Consider the following 27007-nt stretch of genomic DNA (forward strand, 5'->3'; position numbering starts at 1 on the left):
GGTCTGTGGGACATGGAGGGCAGGGGGGCTGGCTGCTTTCTCAGGGGTGATGGAGATGGCCCCCAGCCCCTCCGTAAGCACATGCTGTCTGCTTAGCCAAAACTGAGTTTAGCCCCAGCATCAAACCTGGGTGGGTTGGTTGAATTTTAGGGTTGGTTTTTGTCTGTCTTGGGAGGGCTGCAATCACATCCTGACTCCTCTGGCCAGACACTGCTCTGGGCTGAGCTGCAGCAAGTGGGCTTCCCAGGTCCTGCCCCTCCTCAGCTTCTACCTTCTCTGTATCACTAAGGAGGGGACTTATTGCTGGCCCATGCACCCTAAACCAGCACCCACCACTTTCCCCACCTGGGAAAAACAAAACCTTGCTGTCAGGTTTTGTTTTGGAGAGAAATACCTGAGCCAAGGGGAGAGAAAAAGCAGCTTCACCCCTTTGCAGTGTTGCCAGGCTGAAGGGGAGGGCACAGCTTCACCCCTGACTGTGAGGGCAGGGGGAGGTGGTTTGCAGGAGGGTCTTCAGGAGCTGCTGGTGCATCTCCCTGACCTGTGCATAGCTCCTCCATCCTGGAAGATGCCCATGGGCTTGGTGGCTTAGGGCTGCTCTGGGCACCTCAAGAGGTGACTCAGCCTCCAGCCAGCTTGGCCTGCAGTCCTTTGGTGGAGGTGAGTCTGTTGGTCACCATTCCCTTCCCTCTCGAATCTTTGTGAAGCAATTTGGCCCCCAAAGACCCCAAAAGCTCCATGTCTCTCATTGAAAGGCTGTTCCAGCCCCAGCCATGGTCACCTCGACAGACCAGTCACCACTGCTTGTATCCGAATGTGGGTTTTATTTATGTTTTTTAATTCATCTTTCTCCATTTGAAGCTATTTTCTTTTTAAGTTATACAAATGGCACTTACAACAAATAATAATTAAAAAAAAAACCAAAACGGACAAAAAAAACAACAAACAAACCCGAACAAACCCAAAACTTAAAATTTTCAGAGTGAGATGTTTTCAGCGAGTCACGACACCCGAGGAGGAGGAGACAGGAGAGATGTTGACCTAGTGTCAGATGGAAGAAGCCGGAGCGGGAGTTAAATGGTTTGAACCGCGATGGGAGGGACAGGGAGGAGGTGACACGGGGGTGGGGGGGTGGGGTGAAGGCCAGCAAGAAGTGTGTGCCAAGTCACAGGGTCACTCAGGGCTTCATCAAGACACTCGGTCCTTCAGGGGCCGTGATGGTCCCCGGGCGGCGCGGGCAGCCCCCGATGTGAGCACAGAGCCGAGGTAGAGCCCAGCTGGGGTTCCCTGTGCTGGCAAGGGACCCCAGCCCGGAGTTGTCCCCTTGGCAGGGGACAGGTCACTTGCTCTCCCAGCTGAGAGTTTAGCACCAAGCTCCTATGGAGGGAAGGTTGTTCCCCCACGTGGCTTTAAGGCTGAGGAGCCCCTACCTCACCTCCAGCAGTAGGGACTGGCCCTGTTTTGGCACGGCAGCGATGCCGTGAGCACCCTTGGTGTGGGGCAGGCTGGGGGGGACCCGTGCTGCCTCCCTGGGGGGCGGGGAAAAGGCTCCTTGGGGTGTTTGGAGGGAGCAAAACAGCAGCCCCGGGAAGGCCCCAAAGGATCAAGTGCCCTTCAACACCCTAACAAACACCTCAGCATCACCCGTCACAAACAGCGTTAGACTCTAATGCAGACCTAGTACAGACAACAGCTGGTACCACAGTGCCATGGAGAGCATATATAAATAGAGACTAACAAAAATACTGTTTTGGTCTTCTTTTTTTCCTTTTTTTTTTTTTCCCCCCAGTAGGGTTGCAATGGCAGGAGAGCCAAGGCCAGGTGCAAGACCAGGAGCTGCCCTGCTCAGGGGATCCCATGGGAATGGGCACATCCTAATCCAGCATGAGGTGCTCAGGGATCCATGTCACTGTTCCAGTATTTTAAGAGAGAGAGAGAGAGAGGAAAAAAAAAAAGGTACTGAGCAAATATCACTGTGCAAAGTTTGCTAAAGAACTTTTCTATTCTGTAAACCAAAATCTGCAGTTCATGCTTCCAGCCACCACCCAGGAGGGTTGCACTGGCCAGCCGGGCTCCTGTAGGGACCAAAGCCCACCAGTGCTGGAGATGGGCTGGATGAAGCCCCCTGCCCAGCACGAGCTTGTTCTGTGCCCCCCAACCCTGCATCCTCTCCCAGGCACAGCCACAGGATCAGCCCTGGCACAAGCTGGGCTCCACGATGCTCCTCCAGAGCCAGAAGCACAAGGAGGGGCATAAGGACACAAGGAGCACGGGGCTCTATGAGATGAAAGGCTGAGGTTTTCCAGATGGGATCACCCTAAAAAATAATTTCCAGCTGCATGGGGAAGGGGTTGGCTTGCTGGCCCTTCCGTGGGGACACAAGCTGGTGCACACCAGCCCCGTCCCCAGGGATGCTGTGATATGTAAGGTCACCTCTTATGGCTCAGCTGGGGATGAATCCTGCCCTGAAAGCCAGGAGTGGAGAGAAACTGCCAGGGGCAGCTGGGAGGAGCTGGTGGAGCCCAGCACCCTCGCTCTGCTCCTGGCTGGAGCAGGGCAGGATGGGACAGGACGGGTGCTCTGGGAGACACTGGCAGAACAGAGAGAGGTGGCACCAGGGCTGATATGGCAGAGCGAGCACAGAGGTGATCTTCTTCCCTTTTTTCAGTCGAGGAGGGGAAAACAAACTACCTAAGGTGATGCTGGGGGCCAGGAGCAGGGGGCACGGCAGTTTCCAAGCCCAGCAAACCTGAAGGGAGGCAGGGGGGGAGACAGAGACAGACCCTCTACAGAGCTATAGGGAGGCTGCCCCATCACTTTTCCAGTTCTTACAGAGATTTATGGAGACCCACCTCCCACGCAACGCACCAACTCTACGGCAGGAAGGAAGGGCAAGTGGGTCTGAAAATCCTTTTTACAGAGAGGAGAAACGAAACCCGAAAGAGATTAAAAGGAGGGAGGAGGGGAAAGAGCAGTTGGCAATGGGAGGAACGCTAAAGTGCATTAATATTCCCAGAGGGTGGAGGCATCAATGGTGTCGGCAGATGCCTTGAGGACCCCGGCGTGGTCGCCCTTCAGGTATTTGCCATTGATTTTGATGGCCACTTTGTTATAGTCGCAGAACTCAAAAAAGAAGTCCACGGGGGCGTCGCTGCTGCTGGTGACGGACGACTCGCTCCCCACCATCCAGTACTTCCCGGTGGCATCTGTGGGCAGAGGGAGAGGGGACAAGGTGGGCCCCGTGAGCTACCTGCGGGGACCTCCTTGGCCATCCCCAGCCCATCCCCGCCCCCAGGGACTCACCCTTGATGTTGTAGGCCCCGTCGTTGAACTCCAGCTGGAAGACATCGTAGGAGGAGCGGTTGGAGTCCAGGGTGCCGGTCACCTTCCGGCAGCCGATGAAGCCGTGCTCGCCGCGGAGGACGATGATGGGCCTGTTGATCAGCTTCATCACAAAATGCTCCGTCTCGCCTGCACCAAAGGGGAGAGGGGCTGTGAGACCACCCTGGGAGTTGCAGAGCCCAGACCCTCACACACACCCCCAGCAATGAGGAGGGTGGGCAGTGCCCCCCACTCATTTCTCACCCACCCCACCTGTCCCCTCCATCCTGCACCGCCTGAAGTGGTGCAGCCGTTAAGGAAAACTTTCTTGCCTGCCTCTCTGAACATCACTTGGAAGAGGGGAGCAATTACTCATCCCCTGCTGCTCCACCATGGGGCGGGGTTCCCCAGGGGGGGTCCCTTACCTGCTGTCTCCATGGAGGCTGCCAGCTGCCCATTCTTCTTTGCTGTCACGTACTTGCCATTGGCAGCCTTCAGGGTGATGCGCTTGTCGCACCACTCGATGTCGAAATAGCAGCTCGCATTCCTGGGGGGCAGAAGGGGTGGTCGGGGGGGCATTCACCAGATGGGGACCCCACCGGTGCCACCCTGCTGCCTCGGAAAGGGCCATGACTGGATTGGGAGACCCCAATTTGATCCGTTTTCATGGGATGAACAATGTCACGGTGGCCAATCCCAATGGGAAGACCTCGCCCGCAGGCAGGAGGCAGCAGGCAGCCAAGAGCACTGCTGGGGTTTCCACCCAGCTCACAGCTGGGTGGAACTGGGTTGGACTGCAGGGTACAGTGTTTCGACAGCCAGAAAGGATTGCGTGGCCCGAGGGACTTCCCAAGCACCACGGGTGGCAAGTCCCAACCCAGCCCCAGCTCTCCAGGGAATTCACTGTCTTGGCTAGAAAGCGTTTTGGGATGAATGCCTAGGCTGGGAAAATCGCCCCTGGATTCCCCTGTGAGGGGCAGAGGGGTCCCTGAAGGCCAAGGCATGGCCCTGAGCTGCTGGGGACGAGGGACTCACTTTGTGGAGGCGGTGGACTGGATGCCCCCATTGGAGGTGAGGGTCCAGTACTTCCCAGTGTAGGTCCTGAAGGCGCATTTCTTGGTGTCCTTGTTGATCTCCAGCTGGTAGGTCTCCTGGTCGCCCTCCTCATCTTGGTTGGCTGAGAGGTCCATCCCTGCGAGGCAGAGGCAGATGAAGGTGGGGACACCAGGGGGGAACCCAAACCACCTCCATCAGGAAACCAAACTGAGAGGGTGAGCTCTGGTAACTCCAGAATCCCCCACACCCTTCTCCTCTCTGGCATTTTGGGTTCAAATCTAGGTTTTCATTTGGCTACTCGAGTATTAAGGCCAGAAATGAAGGCTGGACTGAGCTGAGGCAGCCACGAGCTTCCACTCAGGACTCTCCACGTCTATCACAATTAAGCACCAAGCAAAGACCAACTTAGATATTTCACAGGGAAAAGGGCTGTAGTTTTTTACGCCAGAGGTGACAGCCAGATTGTTCAATCCATTAGCAGAGGCCACCACACCGCCCATGAATCCCCAGATCCTGGCATGTTTAAGGACCACGGCACCATTTTTCATCCATAAATTGTCACCGCCTGTTGGGGCAGCCAGGCTTGCAGGGAGAGACGGCTTGGAAAAGCCCTGTGGCACCCAAACCCTTCCCTGGCTCCCCAAAAAACCCAGCACCAGTGCATCTCCTGGCTCTGCCAGGCAGGGTGGCCCATCCCTGCACCGAGGGGTTGTTGCTGTGGCCACAACCTGGCAGCTGATGGCTATTCCCATCCTGTGCACCAGCCTCAGAGGCGGATGCAGCCACAGCCCTGGGGCCACATGCACATCCACCCACAGGCACTGAGCCCAAGCAGACCTGCTTAGTCAGGGCTAGCGGGGCCAAGTCCTCTCCAGCTTGGTGGATTTCTGCCTAAAAACGTTTCTGGGATGCAAGTCACAAGCCATAGCCTGGAGCCAAGGCCAAGGGGCCATGCTGGGTTTCAGGAGGGATGGGGGTGCAGAGCTCAGCCCCACTCCACCCTGCCTGCAGACACCCCCCATGAGCAGCACTGGGCCCCAGTGCCACCAGTGGGCAGGGTTCTGAGACCAGTGAGTGCAGCCCAGGAGGGGACAGCCATCTGACTGTGGTTTTAAAGGGAAGGAGGTGAGTTTTTCAGAGCATAAAGCACCCCCATCCCTCCCCAGCTGCATGGGTGCTACCGGATCAAGTCCAACCAACACACCTGGTCCTGGAAAGGCTGCAAAGCACGTGTGCAGCCCTTCTGCTCAGATCTGCCTCTTCCTGCAGCCAAGAACCTGCTCATGGGGCTGGCAACATGTTCAGCCTCATGCCCCTCCACAGCCCATTGCCTCCCAGTTTGTTGGCCACCGGGATTTCCAGTACAGCAATACAGGGTTACTGGGAAGGTGTCGGGGATTGCAGCCTCGATGGCCCTTCTGCACCAGCAAGTCCCACCAGCTGCACCCAACAGGTGCTGACCCACCCGGGTAGGGACCATCTACCTCCACACACCAGCCTTGGAAATGGAGATGTCTTGGAAATGGAGATGCAATCCCACAGCTGTGGCAGCCGCAGCTACCTGGGGCTTCCCATCACCCTGTCTCCTGCTCCAAACAGGCACCCACATCATCCAGCGGTTCCCAAGGAGCAGCCTCTACTTTGCCTATCAGTCTCCCACCTTTCCCAAAGGGATTAGGCTTGGAAGGCTTTGCTTTGCTGGCTGAAATCTTATCTCCTACAGCTACCACACCGCTGCCTGTTCATAGCATCCCCTCTCCCACCAGGCATCCTCCAGCACCTCCAGCTCCTGAAGGACACGCAGCCCGCTTGGTGCTTTGCTCCCCAGAGCATCTGGGGCAGCACAGGGGGCAGAGGGTGACTGCACGGCCACCAACCCCAGCCCCACGGGCCAAGCCCTCAGCTCATGTGGTGGCCCCACTCTCACTGCCTCCCAAGGCCAAACCAGCAGCCAAGAGGAAACATTTGGTTTTGATTCTGCCCCCCCGGCCGGGAAAGCAGCGCGGCAGCAGCTGCTCCAGCCCCTCCGGAGAGCCAGAGAGCGGGAAGAGGGGCTCTGCAGGGGCTCATGGAGAGGGAGGGGATGTGAGAGTGTGTGTGGGGGGACACAGCCTGCACCCCCAAGCCTGCAAGAGCTGCAGTTTGGGGAGTGTGTGGGGCAGGAAGCGGGCAGCAGCCTTTCCTCCTGACCGCGCTTTTAGGTGACCGCGCAGGGGAGGAGGTGACTCTGGGGAGGTTTTGTGCTGCAGAGCGGGATCGGATGGGCTGGAGACAGGACGCTGAGTGCCGGGAGCCGCCCAACACCGTCCCCTCCCCCCGCCAGAGACCCCCAGCACGGAGCACAGCGATCCCACCAGCCCCTCGCACCCAACACCCAGCGACTGCCCGCGGAGCCGTCACTGTGCGGAGCTTTAGCTTCCCCCGGGGCCCCGCAGGGCCGGCGGCAGGAGGGTCTCCTATCGCCCCCTCCCCGAAAGCTGGGTTGGGTTACACCGACTCAGCAGAAAGGAATGCAATTAGGGCAGAAGGAGGCTTCAAAGGGCTGTAACCCAACCGGAGCAGGAGGTCTGGGGGCTCAGAGGCAGTAGGACCATGGCGAGAGGGGCTGTCCCTCCAGCCACCCCCACCAACCCCCCTGCGTTTTGCAGCTCAGGGCTGTGGCAGGGGCTGGCAGCTCCCGCTGGGCCGCTGCAATCACGCTTTAATTACTGCTCTTGGTAAATTTACAGTCTAGAGCCGGCACGACTCTGTCTGACCTTGACAAAGCTGGAAGGGGGAGGTGTGCCTGTGCCCCCAAGATTCCCCCTGTGTGATGTTCTGCAGCCCCAGCTGCGACGCAGGCTTGCTCTGGGGGCCTTTGGGGACAACGCAGAGGCTGGAGGTGGGAGGTGAGGGGCTGAGGTGTATGACCCCACAGGGCTTCCTAATATCGAGCCCTCCAAACAAAGCCCCAGAGCTGAAGATCCCTGGACAGGAGAGCCAGGGAATGGTGATGGGGAGGAAAGCCAGAGCTTCCCAGCTCCTCACCTGCTGAGGACCACAGCCAGTCAGTGGGATGAGCTGGCTGGAGCAGCTCCCATGCCTGGGCTCACAGGGGGCAGAAGCCCACCTCAGGAGCTGCCAGGACATGGGCTCTGCTGGCTGCCTTTCTACAGCTGGGAGCCAGCAGGGGCAGCTGCCAGCCCTGCCCAGCACCTGGAGCTGACAGGAGGCTGCACCTTTCCCGTGCTCCAACTCCCTAGAGGCTAAGAGGCTCCCTTCCAAAAAAGCCATGGTTTTGCCTGAAAAAATCCAAGCCTGCCTCCTTCAAAGGGAGCACTGGCAGCTCCCAGCAGAGCCCCCCCACAAGCCCTGGTGGGAGGCAGGGCAGGATTTGGGGTCCTTGTGCTCCACCAGCCCAGGAGATGCTGTGCCCAGCTCTGCCCACACGGGTCTGGTCCGGGCTCCTTGCAGAGCTCTGACACCCTCCAGCCCAGGCTGCAGCCACACAAGTGCCCCAAGAATCTTCTTGTCCCCTCCCTGCCCTTCGGATGGGCTTATGTTGCAGTCATACATAAATACAAGCCTATTTTTCGTCTAAAAACAGCAGCCTGAAGCACCCGGGGACCGCACAGCTCCTCTCGTGGGGGCGCAGCACTGCAAGGGGTGGGTCATAGGCAGGGGTGAAACACGAATTTCCTGGAAAGTCCCCTCCTTCTCTATGGATTTCCTGTGGCTTCGTGGTATCCTCCAAGGGCCAACGTGCCACTTGGCATCTCTGGGGGAGGAACTGGCTGTGGCTGCAGAGAGTGCTGATCCACCCCGTGCCCCGGGGGGGTCTCCTGGCCCCCGGAGCAGAGCTCCCCACCGCCGACCCAGCATGCCCAGCCGACCCAGCATGCCCAGACGAGCTCCCATCACCACACTGCTCGCTCCCCCCCTCCCTGGACCCCTTTTCCCGAAATGCCTGGCTCCGGAGCCATCCCATCCTCTCTCCCCAGGCGGGTGGGGGAGGCAGGCGGCTCACCTCCGCCGGTGGGGGGCTGGCAGGGGCCCAGCTGAGCGGGGAGGACGCCAGCGCTCTGCCCCCGGGGACCTGGAGCCCACAAAGGGCCCTTTGTTGCCGCAGCCGGGGCTAGAAAGGAGCCATTGAGCCGGGGAGGAGGCTGCGTCCTGCTGGCAGCCCCCCGACTCGGCTCAACAGGGAGGTGGGGGCTCTGGCAGAGCCTTGGGACCCCCAGGGACTCCTTCCTTTTGCAGCTGGAGGCAGGAGAGAGGTGTCGGGGTCACCCCCAGCCCCAGCTCTGGTGAAGAGGCAGGGCTGCCATCCCCCCTTCACATCCAACCCTCGGGATTGCTGGTCCCCAGTGCCCTGTGCACAGGGAACGGCTACTCCGGCCAGCCCAGGGACAGGGAGGAGGCTCCAAGCCAGGAGCTGACTCGGCACTTGTGGGACAGCACAGTCCCAAGCCTGGACCAGCTCCAGCTCCCAGCCAGGGGAGCCACAAAAGCCCCGTGTCCCATCCCCACTCCTCCCGTAGCATGTGGAGGGAGGAACACGCTGCTGCTATCCCCGTTCCCTCCCCGACTCCAGGCGGGAACAAGCTGCCCTTTCCCACCAGCCTCCCTGCCTGCATCCCGCGGCCCCATCCCCGGCGGCCTCGGGCACATCTGCCAGCAGCACAGCGCTGCTTATCAGCCGGGCGGGGGCAAAGGGCTTGTCTGCCACCGCTCCCCCCCGACGGCCGTTGTTCCCCTGTCTCCTCGGCAACCTTGGGACAAGGCGCTTTCCCGACGGGAGAAAGAAGGACGAGCCCTGGAGGAGCGGCAACTCGCTCTCCCTGCTGCCAGGCAGGATAAACCAGGGTGGAAATGGATTATCCAGCCAAAACGGACTCGAACGAGGATGTCCAGCCCCAGCGCACCCCTCCCCGCTGTATTTTGCTTGGAAAGGGGCCGGGCGCAACCCAGAGCCCCCTGTTGCTGGGGAGATTTGTGACACACCCCCCCTCCCCCTCTTTTCCCACCCCCCATCCATCCCGGCTCACACAAAGCCGGCGGGTCCGCCAGCACCGCTCCCACCCCTGCCGGGGGGGTCCCCCATCACCGCCCCATCCCAAACATCTCTCCCCCACATCTGGTTTTCCCATCTCCGGTGACAAAGGGCTGCAGCAGCCCTTCCCCCACGGCGCTGCGGCAGCCTGCCGCCATCCTCCCGCCATCCTCCTCCTCCTCTCCAAACCCCGCTGCCCATCTTCGCAGGCTTTTGTTGTTGTTGTTTTGGTTTAGGATTTTGGGCTGATTTTTTTTTTTTTTTTTTAATGGAAGGGACTGCTTGGAAGCACAGGATTTGGTCTTTGAAAGGAGAAAGGCACCAACCTTCCTGCAAGGAACTGCCCCGGGGCGGGGGGGGGGGGGGGGGGGGGGGGGGGGTGTTTAAGCTTCACCCTTGAAATATTATATATACACACACCCCAGAAAAATAAAATCCCCGGTGCTGTTCCTTGCTCCTCCAGGCACTGCTGCAGCCAGACGTGCTCACACCCATCCTGCACCCGGCGTGTGCCGGCCTGACTTGGCAGGCCAGGGATGTGCCCCAGGGCCCCCACGCCGGCCCCCCCCCCCCCCCGCAGCACCGCCCTGCCCGCCGAGCGGGGCCTCCCTGCACCCCAAAAATCGCCCCGCAAGCTGGGGTGGGGAGGGGGTGGGATGGTTGAAGGGGGGGAGTGGGTGGCTGCGTGCCCGGGGAACTGTGCTGTGTGGCCGTGACACTCGAGGCAGGCAACGTGGTGTGGCCTCTGGTGATCGGAGGGGACGGGGATGGGTGGCACAAGATGGGGGGGGACACGGTGGCCTTTGTGCTGAGGGATGTAGGGCACGGCTCGGCGTGGGCATTTTGGCGAAGCCATTTCTATAAGGCTGCCCAGGCCGGGGGGGTTGACTGGTAGCACCCATCCCCCCACCCAGCGAGGAGCACTGCCCCATGGGGGGGAGGGAAGAAGCGCAGCCCCCCTGGCCCGTGGATCAACGATGCTCAGGGAAGGGGGAGTCTGGGGGAAGGCTTTGTTGGGTGAACAATGAGCTCCGTGGGTAGGAAGGAGAGGGATGGCTGCCCTGCCTCCTTCAGGGCAAGGGGAGACCCCATCCAGCAGCCCCCCCTCCTCTCCCCCAACCCGCCCCATCCAGCCCCAAGGCAGGCCCCTCACCACTCCTCCCCTGCCCAGGGCACCCCGCAGAGGCGATGCTGCAGGGATGGGGGGGCTGGAGGGTTGCACCCCCCCTCCCCGGCAGGCGATGCTGCAGGGTTGGAGAGAGGGGGAAGGGAGAGGGATGTGGGAGGGGTGCAGGGGGATGATGGTGGAGGGACTGGGGGAAGGACCGCGGGGCAGCCATGCTGGGGAGTGCAGAGGGGTGTCCTGGGGAGATGGTGACTTCAAGGGAGGGATGTAGGGAGGTGTGTGAGAAGGGGCTCCAGCGGGGGTGCGGAGAGCCCTAAAGCAGTGATGGTGAAGGGCTGCACGGGGGTTGCTAGTGCAAGGGATGCTGGAGGGACGTGGGGGGCTGCTAGGGGGGCAGCGCTGCAGGGAGCCACACCAAGAGGGGCGATTCAGGAGGGATGCAGGGGAGGTGATGCCGGAGGGATGCAGGGAGGCAGCTCGGGGCGGGCAGTGCCCGAGGGATGCCGCTCCCGGAGGGATGCAGGGACAACCCCCGGGGCGACAACACCCTAGGGACTATGGGGCAGCCCAGGTGTGTAGCCCTCCACCCCCCCACCCCTCCTCCGCCATCCCATCGTACCTTGCCGGGTGGAGACATTCCTGTCGTTGCCAGCTCGGAGCACGACCTGCGGGCAGCTCTGCTCAAGGGCGAAGAGCTCATCTTTGCCCACCTTGGTACTCTTGCCCACCTTGAGGGTGCCGCTGGGTCCCGAGGGGGCGAGGTAGCGACCCTCCCCGTCGCGGAAGGCCACCTTCCCGCAGCGAAACTCGAGGGTGAAGGCGGTGCCGGGCTCGGCGGCGGGGACCAGGCGGCCGTCGCCGCGGAGCAGGCGGTGGTCGCAGCTCTGCAGGCTGTACCGCTGCTCCACGAAGAGGAGGGTGATGAGGGCATCGACGCCCCACGGCACGTCGCGGTCCACGGCCAGCTCGTCGCGGCGAGGCCCCAGGTGGGCGTAGCGCTTGCGGGCCAGGCTGTAGAGGTTGGCCTGGGGATGCATGGCCAGGTGGACGCTCCATTTCTCGGTAGCCGAGACGGCGGGGGCGAAGCAGGAGAGCCGGTCCTCGGTGCCCCCGAAGAAGCGGCGATGGGGCTCGGACTGCAGCGACCAGCGCCCGTCGCCGTGAGCCACCACCAAGAAGCGACAGTCGGGACCCGGCTCCTCGCTGTCGCAGCTCACCCGGCCGTCCTTGTCGGCTGCCAGGTAGCGGCCCAGGTGGCTTTTGAGCAGCACGGCGCTGGAGTCCTCCCCGTCTTGCTCCAGCGTCCAGATCTGCTTCTTCTTCATGCTGGCGGCCGAGGCATTCACCTTGAAGCCGAACGCCTCCGCCGTCAGGTACTTGTTGCTGCAGTTGATCAGCCCGAACTGGATCTGCACCGGTTCCGCCGTCCCGTTCGCCGTCATCCTCCTCCTCCTCCTGCCGCCGCCGCCGCCGATCGCCGCGGCCGCCCCGACGCCGCCTTTATATCGCGCCGCTTCGGCACCGCCCCCCCAACTTCCCCCCCCATCCCTCCTCCATCCCCCCTCCCCGCCTGGGCCGCCCCCCGCCGAGACCCCCGCCCGCCCCCTCCCGCCTGCCGCTCCGCCGCCCCCCGCATCGCTGCGGGAGCCCCCACCTCCCGGGGTAGCAAGAGCCCCCGCGAATTGCAGGGACGCCCCCCGCCAGCATTGCGGGACTCCACTGCATTGCAAGGCTATTCCCTGCATGACAAAAGCACCCTGAATTGCAGAACCCCCCCACACACATTGCAAGACCCCCACCACAGGACAAGACCCCTTCTTGCACAGCAAAAGACTCTCTGAATAGCAGGACCCCCCCACACACACATTGTAAGATCCCTTGGCATGGCATGACCCTTCCTTGCATTGCAATAGCCCCCCTTGAATTGCAGGATCCTTCCCCACAATGAAGACCCCCCACTGTATAAAAGACCACTCCTTGCATAGCAAGAGCCCCTTTGAACTGCAGGACACCCCCCACACTGTGAAACCCCACCACAAGGCAAGACCCCTCCCTTGCAAGGCCACCCTACACACACTGCTAGGGCCCCTCTGCACTGGCAACACCCTGGGCATTGCCAGATTCCCAGGACACCCCCTCCATTGAAGAACACCCCAGCTGCAGGAAGACCCACTGCTAGACCATTTCAGGATCCCCCCCATTCCAAGACCACCCTCTGCATTGCAAGTCACCCCCTTGAACTGACAGTCCCCCTCCTGCATTGCAGGAATCCCCCTCTGCATTGCAAGACCCCATCCTGTGACAAGATCCCATCCCACTACAGGACTCCATCCCATGACAGGACCCCTCCCGTGCCCAGACCCCTGCACCTCTCTGCCCCTCCCTGGCTGAAGGCTGGACTGCAGGACAGGAGAGGAGAAGGGTGAAAGATACCACAGCCCCTCACCATCTTGGAGCCATCCCAGCACCTTGTGCCAGGCACCAGAGTGGCTGGAGCATCTGGACTTTGGGAAATCCAAATTCCCCCAGCAAAGCCAAAACCAAAACACGTGTCCCAGCCCCCCCTCCCCCCCAATACAAGGGGGTATTTCCAGGCCATTTCTCAGGGTGTAGGTGAGGGGTGTTGCTGTGCAGGCACAAGGCCACACTCCAGTGGCACACATGACAGAGCTGTCCCCAAGATGGGAAGGGACCAGAGCCTGGGTACAGTGTGTGTGTGGGCGGGGGGCGGGGGGGGGGCTGTCCACTGCTCGGTGGGGACGGGGAGGGATAGTTTTCATGGCTATAAGGCAGACACTAACACAGAGGAGTGTGGCTGAGGTGGCAGATTTGAAGCCCCTCAGCTGCACGGGGCTTGTGGGGGGAGTCAAACGGGGGAAACGAGCTGTTTGCTGGGGAAATGTGCAGGAACAGAAAACCGGAGAAAGAGGCATGGGAGGGACACGGGAGGGCTTTAGGGAGGATCAGGGAACTGCACCACCTGCCCTGGCTGAAGCAGGACAAGGGAAGGGCTGGAGTGTGGGTGCACATAGGAGGGTGCAATGGGGGGGCACTCAGGGCTGGCTGGCACAAGGGTTTTCCCCAGGCTCATCCCCCCAGGGCAGGACCTCATCCATCCTCCTCTGCCCCAGGCCCTCCAGGCTCCACTGGTTCTGCACTGGCTGTACCGGTTAGAGCCACTGCTCCACCTCCAGGCTGCACCACAGCCACCCACCCCTGCCCGGGGGTCACTGGCACAACTGCCCCAGGGCAAACCTGCCAGCTCTGGATGGGGTTTGTTCTCCTGGGATGCCTGGGCCAGACCTGTTCTGTGCTTGTCCTTGCCACACAGCCCTGCAAATCCAGACAGACAGACAGTTTGCAACCAGAACCAGCACCACATCCACTCAGCTGGGTCAGAAGCCAATCCTCCCCCCCCCTCCTCGAGCTCCAGCGAAGCAGATCCATGTTTGTCTGGCAAAATTCTAGTGCTCTTCTTGCTAAAAGCACTTGGGCATGAGGACCTAGCTGCGAGGCCGAGCATCTGCCCGGGCCCACAGCTGCTGGGATCTGCCTTCTCCTGCCTCAGCAGGCAGATGGTGGTGAGGCTGAGAAAGAAACAGCTCTTCTGCTCAGAAGAAGAAGGGGAAAAAAAGGCAATTATGCAGGGAAAAAAAGAAAAGAACCCACCCTGTTTTCTCCCCAGCACCCAGCAGCACGGCTGGCACTGCCTGGCTCAGCGGGCACCCGCCCTGCCTGCACTGCCTGGGGGGGACAGGAGAGCCCCTAAAGCTGGCTGAGATGTCCTCACATGTCACTGCAGTGACAAAGAGTGACGAGTGCCCCCCGGCTTGGGATGCAGCAGCCAAACCCCATTTCCGTGCGCATCCATCCGTGCGCGCTGAGCGCGCCGGGGCAGTGAGGAAGGCACCGGGTTTCCCTCTCGATGCTGCGTTTCCCATCGTCTTTGCAAGGCGCTGTGACTAAACGCTTCTGAGGTCTCCCTGCCCCCACAGCCCTCCCACCGCAGACCCAATCCCCGGCACACGGCATCCATGACAAGGGCTTTCCGGAGCGCGGCCGTGTCCCCTCCGGAGGGGCTGCGTGACTCACCCGCTGGGACTTCTAATAAATCCCGGCTCCAAAAGGGAAAAGCAAAAAGAAAAGGAGCCCCGGTCACGGAGTGACCCTTGTCTTGCCTGCCTCGGGCACAGAAACGCCCTCGGATTTTCAGGCTTGCCTGGAAGCTTTTTGTTGCTGCTCAGCTTCGTTTGCAAGCGGCCCCGGGGCTTTTAGTTGAGATTGTTGAAGTGGGGTTTGAAAGGGGAGCTGGTGGCCAGGGCCACTGCAGGGAGGGCAGGTGGCTGGGCACACTGCCATGGGGACAAGGGCAGGCAGAGAGGGGCTGGGCAGGGGGCAGAGGGGACGCCTGGTGTGACATTACCAGGGGCGATGGGCTGTTCCCACCCTGTGTCCCCCGGGAGGGCTGAGGAGCCATCCCAGGGCAGCAGGAGACATCCCGGCTGAAGGGGCAGGGTGGAGGCAAGGGGGGTGCTTTGGGGGGTGTGTGCCCACCCCTCTGGCACACGCAGCTCCTGTGGGCACAGCTGTGTTACATGGGTGTCTGGCAGTGCCACCGGGTCGCCCCTTGGAGCACAGCTGGCCTCTGGCTTCAGGCCACATCTCAGCTGCCAGCCTGGCCTGAGCCCTCCTTGTCCTTGCTGGGGTGATTCTGGGAACCCACAGCGAGGGGGGTGCTCTCAGGTTTTTCACCCCAGTGGCACCATGATGGCACAGGGGACATGGGCTGGCATAGGGCCACCTGCTCCCCCAAAACCCCATACACTGTGGACCTGGCTTGATGTCACTGGCACATGCAAACAGATGTGCTGGGTGTGTCAGTGTCCTTTGTGGTGGTGGCAGTGGCTGCAAGATGGCCAAGGTGGGTCTGGGGAGCAACCCCTCCCCAGCTCAGGTACCCCCCGTTACCCTGTGGAGAGGGCTTGGCAGAGGTTGGGGACCACATTGCCAGGTGGCCACCATTTCTTCAGCCACCGACATGAGACAGGGCTTGGTGACAACAGGAGCCCCCATGCAGGATGGGATGGCCTCATACAGCCCAGCAAGCTGTCCTCCAGCAGGATCAAGGGCTTTGCCAAAACCACCTGGCAACTGGGGACTGCTGGACTGGGGATGGGAACAAACCCCAGGCATGGACCCAACACCCTGACTGGAGGCTGCACCTCTCAGGGGACCCTGATGTGCCCCTTGCTATGTCTGGGGCCACAGGGGACGTCCTGGGGTGCCTGGCTGCCCCATCCTTGCTGCCATATGCCACCAGGCAGCTCAGCAGAGGTTCTCCAGCAGCTCTCCTGACAGTTGGCAGGCGCCCCGGCCTCATTAAAATTGTATTAGGCAGTATTTAAAGAAAAAAGCAGCAGCACCAGGGAAAACAAAGGGAAGCCCTAAGAGAGGGGCTCAGAGCAGCAGATCACACTCCCGGAGGGGAGTTTTCCCATGGGATGCTGCCCTGAGGGGGCTTGCTCAGCCCCACAACCTGGGAAGCAAGGTACAGGGGCAGAGCATAGATGGGGCTCAGATGTGTCCCCACATGGTGTGGCCATCAGTGGTGGTCATGGCACCAGCCCAGGTGCTTGCTCAGTGCTTTATCAGCCAGGTTTATCCTGTTATCCTAATTTAATTCCATCCAGAGTGTAATAAGGGAGGGAGATGCTTGAGGGAAATCCTTCAAGTGCAGTGCTTAAAAAGATTTGGGTGTTGGGCACAGGGAAGCCTCAAACAAAGGAAGGAAGAAAGTGGATGGGAAAGCACGTATGGCCAGGCAGTCCTGGGTTGGGACTTTGTTCCTCTCTTCCTGCTTGAGTTTGTAGTCTGGTGTGTTCTTTACATTATCTGAAGTTAAGGCAAAAGCCTGCTCCTTCCTCAGCACCCCCATGAGGACTCCGTGGAGGTGGGATGGAGAGTAGAGCCTGGTTCATCCAGTGGGAGAACAAATTTTATCAGGAAAGATTCAAAAAAGACCTTTTGAGCAGCAGTTATTCATATTAGTGGTGGGGCCACTGCTCTTTGTCCTGGTCCCAGAGCCCTGCCTTGTCCCCAGGGCTCTGCCAGGGTGTGAGGCACTTGTAATAACGCCTTGGAAGCATCCAGGAGCAGCAGACAGGAGCCATGGGGCATTTGGTGAGCAAAAATAATCAGGAAGCAGGGGATGCTTTCTGGCCTTTACAAAACAAAAGATAAAAAAACCCAACCAAAACCAGGAAATAACAATTTTGGCCCCAAAACCACTTCAGAGGAGGCTCCTGGGCTGCTCCAGAGAGGAGGTTTCAGCAGGGCCTGGGGTCAGGTTGGTCCATGGCAGCAGGAGGGTGATACTGGGGGAAGCCACCCCAGCAATGCCACTGCCCACAGGTGCAACGAGCGTGCACGGGCTCAGCTCACACCTGCATCTCCCACCCAAATCAGGAGGCGGAGAGGAAGAGCTTCAGTGCCAGCCCCATCACCCACCACACATCCCTGCTTTTAATTCCCTGCTGCAGCACAGAGTCAGCCCAGAAGAATCTTTAGGGAAGAAGAAAGTGTGTTATCAGCATCTGCCCACGCAGCGCTCCAAAATAACCCGGCCCAGCCGCTCGGCAGCGCCGGGCGGAGCAGGTGACTCAGCTCCTTCTGCTCTGGATTTCTCCCTCAGTCATGCCTAGATCCATGTTTCCCAGGTGCTGCCCAGCCCCAGCACCTCCTCCCCTCATGGTCCCATCCGGGGCTGCCAAAGGGTTTGCTGGGCAGAGGAACAGCCCTGCCTGAAACCCCAGGGCATGGCTGCTCCCTCCAAACCCACAGTCTGCCAAAAAAACTGGTCTGAGCGTGGTTGGGATCAGGGAATCACAGAATCGGTTTGGTTGGAAAAGACCTTTCAGATCACTGAGTCCAACCATTCACTCAGCACTGCCAAGGCCACCACTAAACCATGTCCCTCAGCACCACACCTGCACGGCTTTTAAATCCCACCAGGAATGGTGACTCCACCACTGCCCCAAGCAGCCTGTGCCAGGGCCTGACAAGCCTTTCAAGTGAGGAAAGTTTATCTAATGTCTGATCTAATATATCTGATCCCATCCCCACATAACTCTGCTGTGATCAGCCAAAACACATCAACTTTATCCTCACCTTGAGATGGTGCACAGCACATCCCAAAGAGGACATAAGAGGGATGGAGAGGCCTTGGTGTGGCTGGAAAAGAGTCAGAGGGTGACAATGAGGGACATCAGGAATGGGGGACAAGGTGAGCAAAGCTGGGAGTAAGCTACCCAGGATGGGGGATGAGAAGGATGAGGAGGAGATGGCTGATGTTTTCTGTTTGCCATCATCCCAGCATCTTGCTGTGGGCTCGAGGTGCAGCTTTGGGGTGGCTGCACTGACACCCTTTGCAGGGGGCTGGTGCTGAGACCCCCATCCCCTCGGGGGCTGCACTCTGTGGATGCATGAATTTGTGTGGAAACCTTTCCAAGCAAGGTAAGAGAGCTTGGAGAGAAACAAAGGCCAAACCCTAGCAGAACAAGGGGGTTCCCCCCAGACACCCCCAGAGCAGGGTGCCCATCTCTTTAAGGATGAGAGAGCAGTAATAGGAGCCACCTGGAAAGCCCTGGGGATCCCTATAAAGGGCTGAGAGGGGGAATATTCTGTAGTCTGTGACTTGAATAGAGGTGAGTGGATTATTTGACTGCTTGGTGGAGGTATGAGGGCATCCTGGAGTGGGCTGCAGCAGAGCCTGCACCCAGGTCTGCTGCTGGGAGCACTGGGGCAGGTGGGGGCTGGGATTTTGTCCCAAGAAAGGGGCTGGGAGCAGTGGTTTGAGGATGGGAGGGTCAAACCTTCCTGCCCAGGCATGGCCCCTGCCAGCTGTGCCTTCCTGGCTTGGAGAGCCCCTTCCAGATGGATAACTCCTTTGTTGATGAAAAGAGTCCATTAGTCGGGATTAGGAATGGGGCCTTTGGGAATTAGCCCTCCACCTCCCACCCAGCCCTCTCCTGCCTCCTGTGGGTGCTGGGCTGGGGGCACCTCTCTCTGCCTCCTTGGAACACTGTCCTCCCCCTCTGGTTTTGGGTGCAGCAGGGAATGGGGCTCCTGTTGAACTGTGGGGCTGAGAAATGGGGGAGCTGGTGGAAGCAGGGACCACAGGAGGGGGTTGTGTCCCCAAGTGGTTAGATGTCCTATCTTCCCATTGGATTTCCTCATGTGATTGCAATTCAGTGCTGCCCCCCCCGGCCCCAGCAGCAGCCCTTGGGTGAGGGTCTGCAGCCCACAGTGCTGCTCATCCTGGTGGCACTGTGCATAGGACCATATTTCCTTGGTCACTGACCTGCTGGTGGGAAACAACTGCTGGAAGGGAGGAAAGAGCCTCTGGGGCAAGCAGAGACCTCCCTGCATTTGGCTGGGGGTAGCTGGGGATGCTCAGAACTGCAGGAGGAAAGGGAGTGTTATTCCAGAGCAGGATTTTGGCTCTTGGACAGCCTGGGAGTCCTTCCAGCCCATCATTTATCTCCTTAGGTACATCCATGCACATCTCCCTTTAGTATCTTGGCTTCCCATGCATTCTTACAGGGTCCCAGTGGGGCTGGAGGTAGCTTTGCATGTTGGGAAACTGAGGCACAGGGAGCTGGTATTGGTGCCTGCACAATCAGGAGGTGTCCAGCTGTGTTCTTCATCTGGCACGTGGAAAAACACACCTGGGATGAGAACAGAGGCTGTTCTTCCTGCAGAGTCTGTGGGGGGGGTTGGGGTATAGGGGACACAGAAGCTGTGGCTGCCCCCTCCCTGGAAGTGTTCAAGGGCAGGTTGGATGGGGCTTGGAGCAACCTGGGCTGGTGGGAGGTGTCCCTGTTTGTGCAGGGGAGTTAGAATTAGATGAGTCTTAAGATCCCTTCCAACCCAAACCAGTCTGTGATTCGGTGACACCCCAAACTTGGAGCCCCTTTTTGACACCACTCCCCCCCCTCCCCCGGTGCTCTGCAAAGAGGTGCTCGTTGCGACCTCCAGCTCGACAAACCCGGGGGGCTCCTGGTGTGAAGCTGGTGGCGATGGGAGCTGCGGTGGGGGGGAAATGAGCTTTTTTCCTCCCCCACCGCTGCCTTCCCTTCCCATCTCCGGGGCTGTCACTCCGGCTTTATCCGCGGGGCGGAGGTGGGGGCTCCTCGGCTGGGCTGGGCTGGGCTGGCTGCAGGGAGGCCCCCGGGAAGGCAGGAATGCGGGGCGGGGGGGCTGCCTCTGAAACCCAAAACCTCAGCGCAGGGGCCCCGGGTCTTGAGCATCCGGCCCAGCGGCGGCTGCAGCCGGAGGCCCCTCGGCTTCGGGTGGGGAAGGGGCTGCTGCACCCTCGGCACGGGGCTCTGCACCGCCGGCGTGGGGGGCTGGCTCGCCTCTGCAGCACCCCCCTTTTTAGTGAAGGTGCCAGTAACCCCCTCTCAGCCCTCTCCTGTGGTCCCCTGTCAGCCAGCTGGGTGAGAGCTGGAAATGGATAAACCCCAGATGATGTGGGGCTGGGCTTCAGGGGGCTGGAGCCGTTTCCTGGTCCTGTGTGTGGGTCTGCACCCCAAAAAAATGGGCTGGAGACTGGGTGAGCCATGTGGAGCCATCCCAAGGGTGTGCAGGGGGTGAGAGGACGGGAGAAGGACTGCTGCTTTCCTGGGACAGCTGGGGCCAGATGTGTGGTGGGGCTGGATGGAGCCTTTGGTTAGCTCATGGTACTCTCTGCAGCACGCCCTGTGGTGTGTGCAACGTCTTGGGTAACCTGCATGTTAGTGTGTGTGTGTGATCTCGCGTGCACCTTGGTGCCTGTGATCCCATGTGCATTGTGTGTGATCCTGTGGGCAGCACGTCCCTCGGTGGCTGCACTCCCACGTGCTGGGTGCAATCCCTTGTGCAACGTGCACGCTGGTGCGTGCTGGGTGTGCAACTCCTTCTGCAACCTGTGTTGGTGTATGTGCACCGCACCTCGGTACACACCATCCCGTGTGCGCTTTGCTGTGCTCGACCCGCTGCTCAGTGTGCACCGGGAGCGTGCCATTCCTCGTGCAAGAAGCAGCTGGTGTGGGCAACCCCCTGCGCAGTGTGCACGCTGGTTCATACAAATCCACGTGTGTTGGGATCACGCACAAACGAGGTGCGTGTGTCCAGCCTGCACCGGAGTGCACGCAATCCCGGGCGCAGTGTGCATCCCGGCGTGCGTGATCCCGGGCGCAGTGTGCATCCCGGGCGCAGTGTGCATCCCGGGCGCAGTGTGCATCCCGGCGTGCGTGACCCCGCAAGCAGCGTGCACGCCGGCGCACCCCGCCCTGCCAGCAGCTCCGCGCAGCGCAGTGAACATCCCAACACTGCCACCCAGCAGCCCGGCCCTGCTTTGCAGTGGGAGTTGCAGCCTGGTGGAAATTCTGGGCAGGGTGGACAATATGGAGCCGAACAAAGCGGCTCAGGGGAGGGAGGGTGCAGGCTCTGCTGCCGGCTCAGGACCCACAGGAGTGTCTTTGATCCCCTCTGCGTGTCTCCGGAGCGGATCACTTGGAAAAATAAACCAGAATTCTGCAGCTGTCTGGGAGCTGGTGCTGCAGGATTGGAGCTTGGCGTGGGAGGAAGCATCACAGCAAGGGGAGCTGGGTGCTCCTGTACTGGCTGATCCCTGACAGCGAAGCCCCAGGCTCGGTGCTGCTGACAGGCTGGTCTGTCTTGAGCTGTGAGTTCACCAAGTGATGGGTGTAGCTGCTCATGGCCTGATCCAGATTGTGGTACCCAGCGCTGGGACAAGAGAGGCTCTGTGTGCCCCGCTCCCCCACCCCACATGATGCTCTTAGCATCATTCCCACTGCCACTCCTTGGTGGGCCTGGGTAGGATGGGGACCTGGCCCCAGCATGGACCTCTTCAGCCTTCAGCAAAACGTAGGAAAAGTGCACTAGACAAAGCACAAACCACCCCGCAGCAGCTGTGGCCAACCCCTCAGGGCTCCTTGTGCCCTGGGATGTCACATACCCTGTGGCTCTGCACGTGCCTTGGATGCTGTGGGATGACACCAGAATAATTCCCTGGTCTTTTGCTGCTGGGGTGGATTGGGGCAGGCTGGCAGAGCTGGTGCCCACTGAGCACAGCCAGGATGGGGCATCTTGCTCCCTGGGTGAAGCCACAAGCTGAAGAGTCATTGTGGGTTCCTGTACTCTGTGTGAAGAACTAATTGCAAAAGAAGAATTTAGGGGACAGGGTGGACAGTCAATGTGTGGCTGAGATCGCTGCTTCCCGGGGCTGGGGCTGCCCATCTGGGGTGGGTTTGTTTAGCCAGGATTTGGGAAAGCCCTACAGAATCCCACTGCTGGGGCAATCGGAGCACTGGCTGTTGCTCCTTTGTTGCTTTGGTCTCCCCACCAGTATTTTGAGGTGTTTGCCCCATCACACGGGTGGGGATATCGCCACCCCCAGTCCCTTGGTCCAAGGGAAGTTTCTGAGCTGCAGGGCACTGCCGTGTCCCCGTGGTGAGGTGATAAGGGATGTGTGGGTGACACAGTCACCCCAACCAACACCCGGGCTGCCTCCCCTCCCCGGGCAATGGGAGAAAGTGCCACTCCCTCTGTCACACCCCGGGGCATTTGCTCCGGTGATGCAATCCCGGGGGGGGGGGAATGAGTCACACGAGATCCCCGCAGGGATGGGATGAGCTGAGCTGTGCTGGGACTCAGCCCCAGCTGCTTCTGGAGAGCTTGTCAAACCGCCCCAGGGTGCAGCAGGAGATCAGCCCTGCTTCCTCCATGGGGAAATTAGGGGTAGAGCTGGGGCTGGAGAAGGTGGAATTGGGGGGGGGGGGAGGTCCAGGGGTGCTGCACATCCCATCCTAGTGACGGCTGGGGAGGGATGAGCCAGACCAGCACCGGGACGGGACCAGGATCTGGTCCCTGCACTCTGGATGGGCTGAATGTCCTTTGTATTCCTGATGGGCTCTGTGGTGCCTGTCCCAGCAAGCAGGTTTGTCCCAGCAAGCAGGCTTCCCCCACCAGACTCCAGGTGTGTCAAGACGCTCTCGGGTGCACTTACATTTCCTACATGCCTCTAGACCAAATTCTTTGCAGAAAGTGAGATGTCGGTGCCTGACCGACCGTGGCACCATTGCACCAGGTGCCGAGCTTCCCGCTTGCCTCAGGGCGTGCATTTCCCCCACCCGGACCTTGCGTGGGACCACGGCACCATCTCTCCGAGCCTGATGAGTCCAGGTTCTGCCCGGGGCCAAGCTCGGGGGGTCGTGGCCGGCGCAGGGCGCTCCCGGCACGGGGCGTTTTCCTGAGCGGAGCCGCTCCTCCCTGTCCCCCCCGCGCAGAGGGGAACGCGGGGAGGAAATTGCTGCTGACGGAGCTGTGAGCGCTGCCGGACTGGGGATGACTAAGTTTGGCAGTGCTACCTGCCGGCTGTTTTTCCTTTTATGGAGCATTTGAGCGAGCCTCTGGAGCAATTCTCTGCGAGGACCCATAAGGGATCCACCCTGACCTCGGGGACGGGCACTGCTGGGGTGGGGACAGGGTGGCTGGGGAGCAGGGTGGGTGGTGGGGTGCCGAGGGTGGTGTGTGGCTGGTGGGGATGGACATCCCCCCCCCCTCCCCTTTCCCATCCGGATGGGGCACCCGAATGTTTTCACTTTCTATTTTAAGGAGCTGGATGCTGGCCCCGAGCGGAGGCCTGGCCTGTGGTGCCAGCCAAGGCGTGTGGCTGCTGGCACCCTCCGTGCCACCCACCTCCGAGGCCGCCCCTCTGTCCCGCGTCTGTCCTGGTGTGGATTTCCCACAGGCTGGGGGTCCGGCAGAATGCAGGGGTGGGGGTGAGAGAGGATGCAGAGGGGACGCTGTGTCGGTGCGGGGACACTGCTGCAGGGGTGGGGACATCGTTTGCACAGGGGTATGTTGCTGTGAAGTGACACTGCAGGGGGCACATGGCTGCAAAGGGACACCCTTGAGAGGGACGGGATGTCACTCTGCAGCCCAGGGCTGCTCCACGGGGCTGGGGTGGAAACAAGGCAGCCCAGACCTGGGAAGTCCCAGGGTGGTGAGAAATGCAGAGAAAGCAAAACAAAAATAGCACCTTCCCTGCCAGTGGCCAGGGTGGCTCACGGGGCTGGGATCAGGCTCCCCCAGCACCCGGGGCGCACACCCCCATATCCCCCAGCTTGTGCCGGGGGGCCGGCTCCTCACGTTGTGTCCTGCATTCTTGGCATTATTCTCCTTTTCTCCTCCTCCTCCTCCACCCCAGGGACGGGCTCTCAAACCTCTCCATTTATGGACAGGAGGTTAGGTCAAGTGGGAGGGTGAGGGGGTGCCTGGGTCCCTTGGGAGAGATTATGGGGGGGATTCTGCATGGAGAATGGGGGCCATAGCAGCCATGGTGTGCCAAAAGTTGGGGGACATTCGGACATTACCCCTGAGACCCCTGTTCTGGTACCCTGTGCCACTGGGACCCCCATGCAGGGTGGTGGTCAGGGTGACCCCCCCCTCTGGATGCTGAAGCAGCCGTGCAGAAAACAGCCCCTGCGGGTGGGGAGGGATTTTTCCACCCACCCCCCCACCCCCCCCCGCTTCTTTTCTAACTTTATTTTGAAGCCAGACAGTGCTGGTTTGGGGGTCAGGCTGCAGCAGCAGGGCTCCCTCCCTGGGAGGGAGGCTGGATGTGTCCCCAGCCTCGGGCCACCGAGGAGTCACTGGGGCAGGGTGAGATGGCTCTGAAGCAGCTCCAGATGATGAAATGTCCTGATTCATTCGAATCATTAATGTTAAAAAAAAAAAAAAAGTGTCTGGGGCAGCAGAACCCTGCCATTTGGTGTGGCTGAGCAGCCTCTTGGGGTTAGGCTTTTGGGGTGGATTTTCCCCTGGGCTCTAATAACACCTCGGGGTGTTGCTGAAGGCAACAAACTGGGGTTACAGACAAGTACCCAAAGAAACCTGCTGCTGGGGACAGCCCTGGTGCTCTGTCATGCAAGGTGGGGAGTGAGGATGTTTTGAAGGGGGACACATGAGAGCCCCTCCCCAGCTTGGGGACATCCCATGTTGTCACTGGGGTGAGGAAGGACCTCTTTGGGAAGAGTGAGGTGGATGAGCCTCAGCTGTCTTTTGGAGTCTTAATCAGCCCTGCAGACCCCCAAGCAAAACCCTGTCCCTGTGGGCTGGGAAACAGAGAGAGGGACCTCAGGAGCTTGTTCCTGCACCCCACAGGGACCCATCATCCCCTCCCCAGCTCCCAGCTGACTCAGCCAGACAGGATTCCCACAGTTTCCGTCAGGTACTGCCTGGAGTAAATGGGGAAGAGGTTTCACAAGCCCCGGTAATTAATGCTAATTACAGAGCAGCAACATGGGAATCATTTCTTCCCCAGGTGTCCTTCCAAAAATGGCTTTCTGCAGGTGTGGCACCATCTTTTGCCTGTCATTAGGAACTGCTCCGCCTTGGAAAAGGTGAAACCTTGGGAGGCTGGGACTGTGGGAACAGTGTGATGGAGGACGGTCCCCACAGCCCCGGGCTGTGGCTGCTGGCAGCCAGGCTTGCCTGGAGGGCAGGGCCTGCTGCAACCTGGGTCAAGGCAACCCGTGGGGGGAAAAAAATACCATATGATCTCCTTGAGGAGCATGACTGCTTCTGGCAGCTGCCAGCAGGAAAAAGAAACCATGGAGAAGGGGCTCAGAGTCCTTGATTCTGCTGCCTGCACTGGAAGGACAATGAGGTCCTCCCAGAACCTCATGGTGAGAGGGGCTGAGCTTCTCTGAGGCTTGAAAAAGGCAGAGTGAAGGAGTTTAAAGAACTTTTTCAGTGTTTTCTTCACACTGAGCTGGTCATGCTTAAACCCCTTGCATGTGAAATATTAGAAATAAAGCAGGGTGGAAGTGGGCTGGGGGGAGACCTGAGCTCCAGACCTAGCTATGATGGGCTGGAAAAAGTCTTATATGCCTTAGGAACATGCTGAGCATCCCAGTGCTCGGGCTGCAGCAAACCTACCCTTCCCTTTACCTGTCTGGAGAAAAGAAGTTAGAGGAGATAAAAAGTGGGCAAGGTGCAGAGGAAGGGACCACCTTGTCCTCCATGGCCATAGTGACTCATGGCAGAAGTCCTGGGCTTAACCATCAGCAGGATAGACATGGACTAGAGGTGAGGAAACCCTTCCCATGCGGACTGTGAGGTCTCTGTCCTCAGAGCCTGATTTGATGTGGTTTTTTTTTAATCTACAAGACTGAGCAATGGGAAGCAGCTCAGAGGTGACCCTGTGATGCAGGACAAGAGCCAACTGCTGGTGGTGGCATCACCATTAATGGTGAAAATCAACCATCTGGACAGCAAAGTGCTGCAGGGATTGACTGCTCTGCTGGTCTTCCACAGCCTCATTTGTTTTGTTTAAAATTTGGCTTAGACTTACAGAATTTAGGCCCCTACCCAACAGGGATGGTTCTGTCCTATTTAATTGAAGCCTCTGGACTTTTGTAGCAGATGAAGGGGCTGATGCTTCCCTACTTGATGAAGAAGAGCATATCCCCTGCTGGAAACATCTCTTATTATTTAGGAGTGAAAATAATTTCAAAAGACTTGGTTGAAGCTCACAGAAGACGAAATCAAATGGGATAAAATCCACCTGGAGCCAGTTTCCAGGTTGTTTCCATACTTCTCCAAGAGGAAATACTCCCAGTCCAGAAGCTGTGGGTGCTGCGACTGCCTGTCCCTTGACCAGGGGGGTGGGGACCTTGTGACAAAGTAAGGGTGGAGGGTGAAGCTTCATCCCCACCAGGCTGGTGAGCTTGGAAACCGGTCCTGGTAGAGAAGAAACCCATCTCCTCTGCAGGCTGAGTGAGAGCTGCAGGGAGGCAACTGTCTGTGTGGTTTTTAACTAATCGTGACTTTGCCGGGATGATTTCCTTTTGATGTGTGCAGACTTCTCCCTCTGACTTTCCCTTTGCAGATTTTCCCTTGCAGCAAGGGGAGTTGCTGCACGTATCCTGATGGATGGGTCTTCTCCCACCGCTCAGCCCTTGCCTCCTGTCTGAAGATGGGGAGGAAAAGGGCACTGCCAAAACCAGCGCTCCGGCGTGGAAGCCAGTTCCCCCCAGGATGGCTGCTTTAATGAGATGTCACAGCTAATGAGTCTGCTGGCAGAGCCCTCATGGAGAAACGTGCTGGAAAATGGTAACGCAGCAAGTCTTGGCGTTGGGAGCTTTCTGGGCTGCCTTCCCCATCCTGGAGATGTGACTCCATGGGAGCAGCTGGGTGAAGGACCTTGCTCTCCACCCCAGCATCAGCCAAGAGCAGTTGCTGACAGCTCAATGCCTGCTCGCTGCCGGGATGTCATTAGGCCAAGTGTAAGAAATATGTTCATCCCCCAAAAAAAAGAATGGGATGGGCAATAAACTGGCCAAAGCAAATATTGGGAGCTCTTGACACACCAGGCACCAGCACAGGGTTCATTAGATGGGGCT

General features: G+C 59.6%; 1 protein-coding gene across 1 annotated transcript; it reads right to left on the bottom strand.

Annotated features, from left to right (window-relative positions):
• Window positions 1–801: 801 nt before the first annotated feature.
• Window positions 802–12021, bottom strand: FSCN1 (fascin actin-bundling protein 1). The gene is made up of 5 exons (XM_051632513.1): window positions 11155–12021; window positions 4357–4513; window positions 3747–3868; window positions 3304–3471; window positions 802–3206 (listed from the first exon to the last, which is right to left on the bottom strand). The coding sequence occupies exons 1-5, from the start codon at window positions 11975–11977 to the stop codon at window positions 3004–3006; spliced, it is 1473 nt and encodes a 490-aa protein (XP_051488473.1). The 5' UTR covers window positions 11978–12021; the 3' UTR covers window positions 802–3003.
• Between the last annotated feature and the right edge of the window lie 14986 nt (window positions 12022–27007).

The sequence above is a fragment of the Apus apus genome, chromosome 14, assembly GCF_020740795.1.
Source record: "Apus apus isolate bApuApu2 chromosome 14, bApuApu2.pri.cur, whole genome shotgun sequence".
In the NCBI taxonomy this organism is placed as follows: domain Eukaryota; kingdom Metazoa; phylum Chordata; class Aves; order Apodiformes; family Apodidae; genus Apus; species Apus apus.